Genomic DNA, 11,741 nt, shown 5'->3' with positions numbered 1-11,741 from the left:
AGACAAATCATAAAATCCAACTCAGGAACCTTATCATCCTGGGGTCCTGTGAACTCTGACATCCAGCTGGTATCAGTTTCAGAAAGGCTTTCAGAGGGTACTGTCCCTTGAACGTGGCCTGTATAAGCCCAATAAAAGATGAGAAAGATAAAAGTAGGTGGGAATTTGCCACCAGAAGGGAAACTTACTTGATGTCAGTGAAGACATACAGGAATGATGAGATACTGACCCAGATTCTCTCCTCCACATCCAGGAAGGTGCTAGCAACATGCTTCCTAAGTTGGGATTCAGGGAAAACCATTCCTGAAGACCTTTTTCAGACTATGTCCTGGCTTACGTTACTGAGTAAGCCTCAGAAGGAAACTTGCCTATATGAGCAAAGGATTAGCTGCATGGGTGGTATCAAAGTCAGCCTTCGTTCCAACCCCCCAGCACATTTTATGGTGTTTCTCCCCACACCACCTCCTGAACCTTTTAGCCTCATCCATATGCATAGATGGGGCAAAGAGAAAGACATATTTACTAGGTAAGCCTACCTAACTACCTCGAATTAGCTCAGTCCATTATTAGTTTCACTTGGTAGAAAATCATGCCTCATCTGTTATGCAAGCAATAGCTGGTATTTGTAGTATTGTGTAGTACAATGTAGTACAATGCCAGGTATTCACTCCATTACAGGTTTTCTACCTAATCAAATGAAAATGAACAATTAAGTAAGACATCCTAGTTTTCAAAAGGTTGAATCATCTATTAATAATATCCGTAATAACTTCAACATTGAAAAATAACATGAATTCTGTGAGATGATATCCCGTCCTTTGAAAAGGTTAGGAGAGGCTGTCGCAAACCCTGATTCAGCTTGTGTAGCACGGGGAATGGGAGTTGTACTGCAACACCAAGCGGTTTGTTATTTCAGTATGGTAATTTGTTCCTTAAATCTGAATGTACTGTGGTTTTCGTTAGAGCGCTAACATGTATAATATGATGATTTCCTGGGGTGAGTAAATTTCCTCTTTTCTTCTCTTTGAATCTAAACTCAACCATAGAATAATTTTCTAGTGAGCTCAACTCTATGATGTCCTGAATCCTGACACCAAGGACCTGACCCCATTGGGGAAGCAAAGGGAACGGAAAGAGCACACCCAGAATGAGAAGGGACCTCCCCTGGGGGCAGTGTGGTAGAGGGACTGGATATAGATTCACTAAGGCAGGAGATCTAGGTCCAGGTCCTGACTCTGCCGAGTTTTTGCCAAGAACAAGCCCCTTAAACTTCACGAGTTTATCTTCTCATCTTAAAAATAACAGGATTGAAATTGCTTTTTAAAATGCTTCCAGCTCTGATTCTACAGTTGATAAAATTCTATAGTAATTTCAATTACATGTGGAAGCATTTTATAAACTTTGAAGTGAGATTATGCATCTTTCTTTTCATTTTAACATTTTTTAAGTGCTATATTTTGAGGTTGAAAAATTCGAAAAGTGAAAGCATGTTGAGCAACAAACCCAAACCCTTCATTTTAGGAATGAGGAAACCAGGTGAAATATCCACATGGCTTTTTGTGCTCTAACGCTCTACCTCTTATGTGAAATGTAGCAGCAGCTCTACAAAGGTCATCAAAATTTTTCTGATGTTTTATTACACTAATTTCACTTGGATATCCTGGGATCCAGTGTTTCTTGATTGTCTTTGGTCAGGACTATCTGAGGATGCACATATCATCTTGAAATCACTTTGACCCTGTCCATCTTGACAGCCTCCCTGAATCATTTGCCTTCTGTATGACTCCTTTGTGCTGCCCAGATTGAGGATTTTTTATTGTCTTTTCCCCTCAAATGCCTGTTGCAATTTTAGTGAACCTTTTTACACTTCCCTTATCCTTATACATAATCAAGCAAAATGAGACATCCCAAGGCGCATCGTGATAAAGGTTTTCAGTGTAGTTGCTTATTCTCCAAAAGCTGGTTTAAGATATTGTAAGAAATGAAGCCAAATGTTCTGTCCTGCACTTTTACACAGTTGATATGGAGAATATCAACATTATATTTGAAGTCATAAATTAAAAATGTTTCTCTAATATTATTATTCGAGAGATCTAGCATGCAACTGATTTGTTCAAGCAAACAGATACGAGGGTATCTTTCAGTTTTGTTAGATTTGATGACATTGCATTCTTAACGCGCTTTACCTTTAAATTTTACTTTCTTTGTTTACTGTGTTGAGCACTCATGATAGAATTTTTTTTTTTTTACTATGGTTTTATTTGCTTTCATTTTATTTTCTTTATAACCTGTTTTTCCTCTCCTGTCCACCTGATGATTTTTGAATTGTTTGTCTGTATATAGCTATAGACATAGATGCTACTGGCTTAGATGCAGAAGAAAATGATATGCCAGCAAACCACCGCTCCCCTAAACCCAGTGCAAACAGTGTAACGTCACCCCACTCCAAAGAGAAAAGAATGCCCTTCTTTAAGAAGGTAACATGAACTTCCAAGCTCCCATTGTCCACCCGCTCGACTGCACTGCGTCACATTTCTAGTCCTGTTGACTGTCTGCGTCCTTTGACAAGCCAATAACATGCATGCTCTGTTATTCTTTGTTTCTTTTCCATGCTGCTGTAGCTAAGCAGAAGCAGAAATCGGTAAGTTTACATTGACATAGCTGTGTTTATCCTGCCACTGGCATCATTAGCATTAATTCCCACAGTTTTATTAAATGTAATCATTTCTGTCCTAAGAAAAGAACCTAGCAACAGCTAATTGAGTCCAGGCATTTCAAACCAACTAAATTCAGGGAGTGACCTGTTAAAACATCATTACAGTACTTATCCTTTTTGATGGAATAATATCTGCCACCAAGGGAATTTGTTTCAACATTCAAGGATGTCAAACACTGACAACTCCATATGATGCACCTCAATTGTGCATGCTTATTCTGTCTGTCTGTCTGTCTTTTTCCCCAGAGATTTAACTTATAATCAAGCATATTAAAGCAGTTATTAGATTCTGATTTATGATATCCAGATACATAGCTTGTACTAAAAATAAATATTCAATTTTTAATTTAGTCAGTATTTAAACTTCTAATCCACTAGGTGCAAAATCTGCAGATGAGCAAGACCAGTGGAAAACTGCAGGCTTGTTTTGGCGGTTTACTGTGAGTTTTTCCTATTGTCATATATAAATACTCTCCCGATGTTCTTATCTTCTCCATCAGTCAGATGTCAGCATCTCACCTGTTGGACAGTGTGGCTGGTGGCCATGCACAGAGCCTTTGCCATTAGCCACCCAAGATGCTACACAATGATGCTACTTGTCCCCCAACTGGAAATTATAGGGTATTCCTAAACTCTCTTTACTCCTGAAAAAGTCTATTTCCTCTCAGCCCATTTTGTAGCTTCAAAGCATTATTTTTTAAAGACCACTAACTATAGCCCGCCCAAAATTTCCATTTTTTCCCCTCTTTTGTACACCACTTTCCACAACTACTGCACTGTCTTTTAGAGTCACACCTCCTGATGTCACCACGTCTGGCAAAACCATGGGTATATTCTAACACACATATGTGAATATAGTGTGTGAATAACGCATGCTCTCTGCCCCAAACTCTCAACATACTGAACTCTTTTCCTTAGCGAACAAGTATTTTGCTCTTTGGAGGAACCTAAAGTCATTAAAGAGGCATCACATACTGAACTATAAAGTTTTTTTTTTTTAATAAATTATATTTAGTAAAGGAAGAATTCAGCACTCCAGGCAAAAGTTAAAACACCGGATTTTTGTGTTAACACAAAAGGCTCCAGCTCCATGTTCTTCTACAACAGTGAGCCCATTTCTCTGGTCCAATATTCTTGTCACAGCTAAAACTTGCAGCCAAGACAGTGTTTATAGTTCAGAAGCTTAGAAAAATCAGCATTGCTAAGCTGCTCTGGACTTCACAGAGAAGGAACATGAACTAAAACCTTATTAGTCATGTAGTTTTTTTTGAAACCCATTTACCCTGAAATAGGAAAACTTTAAAAATGTTTACTTTATCACAATTTTTTTTTTTTTTACTAAATAATTCAAAGAAAAGAGAGTTAACAGGAAAGGATAGATAAAATAATGGTGTGATTCTCAATAGGGCACAAAGCACCAATATTCCATCAAATAAGGTAATTTCTGTAGCTACCCTATTGATTAAGAAGCTGATTGATTACCAGCATGGGGTAACCCTTGGCTAGTTGGCAGTCACAGATCGAAGGAACCAAAGACCTATCAAATACTGGGCCACTTAAAGACTTGAGATAAAATTTCTTGGTAGCTATTACTAAAATGCATGCAATTTATATTCCTAATTACAACGGTGGAAAAGGTGTTCTTATACTGCATAGTTATAAGGACTTGGCTTCTAAACGTTTTCAGTATGGTCCCAAGTGGTATAATTGTAATAATTTAATAAATATGCTTCTGATGCCTTCGGCACTGGTATTCATTCTTATGTTATTGATTACGTGGGAAACTTCAACATAGACTTCAAAAACAAAAAAACAACCTGCGATTCAATGAGAAGATTATTTTCTATGTTTTAGGTTGCTTTTAGAGTGGTGCTTGTGTGGCATTTTGTGCTGTCAATGTATTATGTTTGTCTTGTTTTTTTTTTTTTCCATTCAAAAATGTATTCTAGCTTGATTGTGTCTATTAGAATTAATTTTGAATGCTAGGTAAAAATTTAAGCAGTGAAATTTGACAGCACAGTCGCAGTAATGTTTTTCTTCCCTCTGATCATACTGTCCGTGACTATTGGTGAAATCTCATGATGGAAGCTTTTGAATTTGAAATGCTTTTTATTCCCCCCTGAGGCAACTTAAATGAAAATGAAGCCAGAAGGTTTGTAATGGGCAATTTTAAGCAACAATAAAATGTTCTTGAGTGACAGCTGATGCAAGAATTACATTCACATTTGCACATCAGTTTATCAAATTATTAAAATAGTTTGAAGAATATTTTTCTTTTGGTGAGTTGACTCTTAAAATATATTTTTCAGATACTCTTGAATCATATTCATATAGCAATGATTTGCTTATCCCAGGATCTAAGGCCATATCTGTCTTCTACAATAAATTATTTCATTTTTGGATCAATTTAATATTCTCTGGCATCAAAAGAGCCAGTTTTAATGTAATCAAATGAATTAGCTGTTATCTAATTTTTTTAAAACAAATTTATTTTAACCACTTTATTTGAAGCAGTTAAACTGAAAACTGTTGATAGTTTTAGAAATTGCTACAAAATTTAGCTCCTCCCCCTAGTCTTCCAAAAAAGAAATAAATTATTGCAGAAATACATGGATTTGTTATTTAACAGGAACACTAAACTATTTTTGAGAAACATGTTAGATATGCAAGTTGATAATGAATCTTTTGAAGCCACTGAAGCATAGTTGAATATATTATCACACTTTAACTATCTTCCCTCCAAGACACATAACACATAAACCTTACATTTTAAGTTTTTAAGTACTAAAGTATAGGAAAAAGTCATCAATCGCTAAGGTGTGACTGGTCATAATGATTACTATTTACTATTTACTACAGCAAACATGCATGCTAATTTAAACTCTCACAGTAAATAGAATTTTTCAAGTATCTGGTAGTGAGAGTTATATTTTGAAATTAGGTTTTATGCAGGTAAGATACACAGACATCTAAGATGTAAAAGTAATGGAATTTTCTTTCCTCCATCATTAACCATGTTACGTCTGCATTTCAACTCTTCAGAAAACTCAAATGCATCTGAAAAGTGGTATTAACTTGCAGTCAAGCCTAAAGCACCTATTCTGCATGAGGCATGTTTCTGTTTGTTCTACCAACTAGTCTAGTTTTTGTTCAAAAGCAGCACCTCCTGCTTTAGGAACTGCTAGGCCAGTAGCCTTTCTTGAGAAGAGCAAGAAAACTGTAGCCAATCCACTAACTGAAAACTTTAGGAAAATAAACCCACCACCGATCTTTGATTGGGTTTATTTAGAAAAGAGGCAAGTAAAAAAAAAAAAAAAAAATGTGTGGAAAGCCAGTGCCTCATATCATAGTTCAGACAGAGTACCTTATATGCAAAATATTTAAGTTCCCCCGCCTGTGAAACGTCTAAAAGCCTCTCCTCTCTCTGCAGACAGAGCACACTCCTCCTTACGATGTGGTACCTTCTATGAGACCGGTGGTCCTAGTGGGCCCTTCGCTGAAGGGATACGAGGTGAGTAGCCACATTCTGTAGCACACTCAACCTTTGCATGCTGAACTGTTTTGTAACTCCACATCCTCCTCCCGACTCTCGAATTAGAGCTTAAAGAGCTCATAGCAGCAAAGCACGTTGTTTTTCAAGCTTAGTGTTTTGTTTTCCTGGCTGTGGCTTTGACGGCCTCTGCTAGCTTCAACTTACTCAGTCCAGGAAATATTTAATTTCAAATAATGTCAAATGGAGAGTGATGGAAACCCCTTGCAATGTCATTTGTCACTAAAACATCACGATAAGTTCGGTTTCATTGTCATTGCATCAGAACTCAGAAGAATGTGGCCGCCTCTCATGCTACCTTTTCCAAATGCAAAACTCAGGTCTCCAAGCATCCCAAAGAGAAGTAAAAGTACTTTATCCCAATGAGTAATATTTTTTAATTGTATCTTAATTTATTGCTTGCTCCACTGCAGGTCACAGATATGATGCAAAAAGCGTTGTTTGATTTTTTAAAACACAGATTTGAAGGGCGGTGAGTATTTGAGAATACTGGGTTTTGTGGATTTTGCCTTAAAGATGACAAACCCCTGGTGGGATAGGAGCATGATCCTAAGAGAAAACTACCCTCTACCTGTCTATATGATGACAGGAAGTAAGTTTCGTTCAGTTGAATCTGGTTCAGTAAATATTTTTCCTATGTGCTTTGCACATCCTCAACCTTGGTTGATCCGGTTCCTGAACCTGCATCCGTAAGATGAACTTGGACATGACCTTCTGGCTAGTCTCACCCTCAACTGCTGCCCAGACATCTCACTAAATATCCCTTTTCTGTTCACTCTTTTAAGACTTTCCTATCATCTCCCTGAATGTTCAGCTTTATCTGCCATCACTATGGTCCTAGCAATGGCCAATCCCCCCCTCTAAACTATTACTATCTAGATACAGCTGTAATAGTCCTTCCCTCTCTTCTCATCGGTACCTCACGTTCCAGTGGATACTCCATCAGCATGTCAAAACGTAGTTATTTCTCCTCACATCTGACCTCACAGTCCCTCTAGGTATCTCATTTTTCCTTCTTTTCTTTACAGGACAATTCCTTGAAAGGGATGTGTGAACTTGCTCTCCTACTCTCTTGAGCCTACTCCAGTTACACTGTCACCCACAACACTCAGTCAAAACTGCTCATGTCACGATCACCAATAACCTTCCCAATGCTAAATCCAGGGATGAGTTCTCAGCCCTTATCTCACCTGACTATGAGCAACAGTTGACATGGTGGACTCCTCCGTCCTCTTTTATCAAAAACACTTTATTTGCTTGGTCCCTGGGACCACACTGTCCTGGCTGGCTTCTACCACACTAGCCACTCTTTCGTCTCTTTTGCTGGCTCTTTCTCATCTTCTAGACATCTTGGAGAGCCCAGGGGTCAGCTCTTTGGGCTTTGCTTTCTTTTGTCTATATTCCCTTCTTTAGTGATTTCATTCAGTGTCAGATTTTTAAATTCCATTCCTGTGCTGGTCTCTCCTCTGAATTCTAGACCCATGTATCCTGTCCACCATCACCATTATGATATGCAGTGGGCTTTTCAAACTGGACCTCCAAACTTCCCCCAAAACTCGGTCCTCTGGTAGTCTTTCCCTGTCTCAATGAATGGTTTCTTCATCTTTCAGGCTCAAGACCCTTCAGCTCCAGATCATTGAATTATCCTTGACTATTTTCTCTCTCTCTCATATCCCACATTCAAATGCTGTTGTCTATATCTTCAAAACATGTTCAGAATCTAAGCCCTTCTCACACATCCTCAGCTGTCATTTTGGTCTGAGACGCCATCATCCTCTCTTCCCTGGGTCTCTTCCAGACTTGTTTTCTTGCTTTTAGCATTGTTTTCTTAAAGTCTGTTCTCAGCCCAGCTGCCTGCCTGACCCTGTTAAACTGTGAGCTGGTGCTCACCACTCCTTTGTTCAGAACCATCCAGTGATTTCTCTTTTCACTGAGTAAAATCCAAAGTCCTTAATTATGGCCCCAAACCCTCCGTGGTCTGACCTTCCGCACCCCCCCTTTCTTGACTTTCTCTCTTACTACTCTTCACTTTCCTCATTCCACTCCTGCCACACTTACTCCCTTGTTCCGTGAGTGTTCCAGACAGCCAGATACATGCCTACCGCAGGGCCTTTGCACGTTGCAGTTCCCTCTGCTAGGAACACGTTCCTCTCAGATACTCTCCTTGGTATGTGTATGCACACGCATGCACACACATGCATTCTCCTTTCCTGACTTTTTTCCTCAGTGCTCTTTTATGTATTTTGCTTATTAATTTTGTTGTCATTCTCCCACAACTAGAATATTAAGCTCCGTGAGGGCAGGGTTTTTAAATGTCTTGTGAACTGTTACATTCTCAGTGCCTAGAGCAGTGCTCAATATGAAAAAGGATGGATGGGTTTTGAATGTCTGCCGTGTGCTAGAGAAATGCACAGCCAGTGAAGCCACCATCTCTACCTATGAAGAGTGTGTATGTAAACCACAGATTGAAACCTCTAGCAGTAAAATAGAATATAAATGAAAAGGCAACTCAGCACATGCATGTACTAGGTGCAGGTAGCATAAAGGGGGGAGGATTAATTAATACTAACTTAGAGATGTCCACATCCAGGAAGGGTTTCAAAATGGCACCTAAGATTTCACCAAGTGAATTACAAGGAAGAGAAGGGTGTGTCCAGCAGAGGGTGTCAAGTGGGTGAGGGCACTGAGGTGGAACACAGCGTGTGTGTATGGCAACCCACCTAGAGGTCTTTAAAGACCTAAGCAAGGAGTGACTGGTAACAAAGCCAGGGGCCATATCCGGTGTGCCATGCCAATGGGCTTGGACTTAATCCTTTCCCTCTTTTCTCCCAACCTCCAACTCACCTTCATCATCAAATATTTATGGAGTATATTCTATGTGCCAGGCTTTGTGAGAAGCAAAAACAGATAAGGGCTTGGCTTCACAGAAGTTCCTTATAGTCTGTACTCAGTGGTGCCATAATAAAGGTTAAGCCTGAAGCTCCAAAGACATGATAGGAGTCCAAAATGGAAACCTCACGGTTTCAACTAAGAGTAGATTATTATAGGGGACCTGGGGACACAGAGACAGTGTACATGTCTGTATTTTTAACAAGATAAATGTGGTTCCTCTGTCTACCTTCCTCTCCTCCTCTCCCCCACCCCCAACAACCCAAGTACGATAGATAATATCTGTTGATTTCAGTGTCCTTTTAGATTTCTTAATACAGTATTTTCTTTCTAGACCACACCTATTACTACAGCCATTTCCAATTTGGGTTGACTTTTGGCAGGGAAGTCAAAGGGTAGGGAGGGAAACTTTTATAGCAGGACAGATGTTAAGAAATGATCAAGAAAGGAGGAAAGGGAAGGAAGAAAACAGAAACTATGTTTCAAGGTTTAAAAAGACTGTATAATCAAGGTCTACCTAATCAACTGCTCAAATTAGATTTTTTTATTTTGCATAATTTTATGAAATATTTATTACCCAGTGCCAGGAAATGCAGCCTTTAGCATGGCCCTGGACAAGTATTAAAGGCATACCTCTAATCTGCCCCATTTAGCTTCTATTTCTTCATCCTTAGCTCTGTCATTTATCACAATTGGAGTTGTCTCCACGAGCATGCACGCTCAGAAATTTCTGCTAAAATAGGCGCTGTGTTTTCCGTGACTGAGTTAACCCACTGCCCTTTACTAAATGCCAAAGATGGGGAAATGGGATGGAATTTCCTGACTTACCACTTCTACGTTAAACCTGAGTAAGTTTTGAATTTGGAAGATAGATTCCAGCCAGAGGGTGTATCTTGGAGCCATGTTCTGAAGTATCAGCCACCCAGATTGATTTCATTTAAGAAAAAAATACACAAAATATCTGAATGTTGTATCCATCTATTCTAGCCAGAAGTAATTTCCATACGGCTTTATTAGTGGGCCTGCCTAGGCTCGTCTTGACTTACGGAGATGGAGTTCAATATTGTAGGCCTGTGGTCACTAGTGAAAGGTCATCAAAGGAAGTAGTAGAGTTCATAAGGTAGAATTTCAAAGGCCATGTAAAAATTTAACTTTTTTACCCATGGCAAGACATCCAGAGTAACTGAATCATTAAATGTCTTTGCTTTTGGCAAGGCAAGGCAGCAACAGAGGGTGGATATCCATCAAAAACATCAGGTAGGAGTGCATACATGACATTCTGAAAGGGAAAAATGAGTTGTTTCGTAATGATGTATTAAATAAACTAAATTTACTTTTTAAACAATTTTAAGCCCAAGAGGAGAAAATAGGAAAGGAAATGTTGATGATGAAAGGTTCTACATGGTCAGGAATTCCTTTTCTGTTCTGAAACCCATGTAAGTCCATTTGTGGAAGCCCCCAGAGAGCTGTCAGAATCACTCTTCTGGCTGTTAAAATAGCGTAAGTGTGTCAGGTCAGAGAAGAGATGACAAATCATCATCCTCTTTCTGTTGTGTGCAGTAGAGTAGCCTATTTAAAATTGGATTCACTCTAACCGATTGTGTCCTGTAAACAAAGCACTCCTCAGAGTCACTTTGTAGGACAATGACAGGTAAATTAACAAGGAAATCAGGGACACGAAGGAAAGCTACCATCTAGGATAAATTCAGGGCTTTTCCCCCCCCAGTGACTTTGAAAATGTCAGCTTATCAGCACTGAAGTTGCTGTAGGGATGTGTACAGTATTGCCAGAATCTTCTGCGAGAGAATCTTATTGGAAATCAATAATCCTGGGAAACATTACATCACTGTATTTTCTGGTGTAAGAAATTTATGTAGATGTGAGATGACTTCTAAAACTGGCGGTTTTCCACTCTGGCTGCGTATTAAAATTACCAGCCAGTGCTTAGAGAAGAAGAAAAAAAAAAATCCAAGGGACTCTATACCACTCTCCACTAACTGAAACCACAGCCCGAGGACAGGCTATGGGCATTTGTAACTTTAAAACTTGCGTAGTGATTTCGATATACTGCAAGGGTTGAGAGTTATTTTACTCTAAACTGAATTGGTCCCCAAGAATTTTGCCCTTAGCCTTTTCAAGGTCAACTGCTGGGCAGAACCCCAAGTAATGAAGATGCCCAAAGCCATAATTCCGAGAGTTGAAATGGGATAGTGGCCTCTTAACCACATAAGCAGGTCAGTGGAAGCCTGGCTGAGTAATACCACGTGCAGAAAGAAAAGACCAACCACGTGGGACAAGAAGATGTATCATTACAGAAAATCCTGCCCTTCCCCTAAGAGACTGTAAGATGCTTCTGAGCAGCTTTAGGTTGTCTTGTCACCACCACTGTATCCTCAGGATGGTGCCCGTAACAGGGCAGCTACTTCCCAGTGAGTAGCCAGGGCTCTCTAGAGGCACAGACCCAGGTGGCTGGGCACACAGTAGGCTCTCGATAAATACGTGCTGAGTGAATGACTCCCTCTGTGGCCATGCAGGTGCTCAGCACAAAGGGAACCCTATTACCTGCGTTACAGCTGGAGCTTCCCA

At 39.5% G+C, this 11,741-nt stretch overlaps 1 protein-coding gene across 9 annotated transcripts in view; it reads left to right on the top strand.

Moving 5' to 3' along the window:
- CACNB2 (calcium channel, voltage-dependent, beta 2 subunit) overlaps window positions 1-11,741 on the top strand; it is a 336,969-nt gene that overhangs the window by 308,061 nt on the left and 17,167 nt on the right. For 4 of the 9 annotated variants that reach the window (XM_012660940.1, XM_012660944.1, XM_012660942.1 and 1 more), the window contains 3 exons: window positions 2,344-2,477; window positions 6,147-6,227; window positions 6,680-6,738. In XM_012660940.1, the coding sequence (XP_012516394.1) occupies window positions 2,344-2,477; window positions 6,147-6,227; window positions 6,680-6,738 (274 nt within the window). Of the gene's footprint in view, window positions 1-2,343; window positions 2,478-2,621; window positions 2,642-3,094; window positions 3,157-6,146; window positions 6,228-6,679; window positions 6,739-11,741 lie in introns of all 9 variants that reach the window. The other 5 variants (XM_012660946.1, XM_012660947.1, XM_012660943.1 and 2 more) reach the window with 2 other exon arrangements.

The sequence above is a fragment of the Propithecus coquereli genome, unplaced genomic scaffold (genome assembly GCF_000956105.1).
Source record: "Propithecus coquereli isolate 6110/MARCELLA unplaced genomic scaffold, Pcoq_1.0 Scaffold69, whole genome shotgun sequence".
NCBI classification, from domain to species: domain Eukaryota; kingdom Metazoa; phylum Chordata; class Mammalia; order Primates; family Indriidae; genus Propithecus; species Propithecus coquereli.
This window is presented reverse-complemented; position numbering and strand designations above follow the sequence as displayed.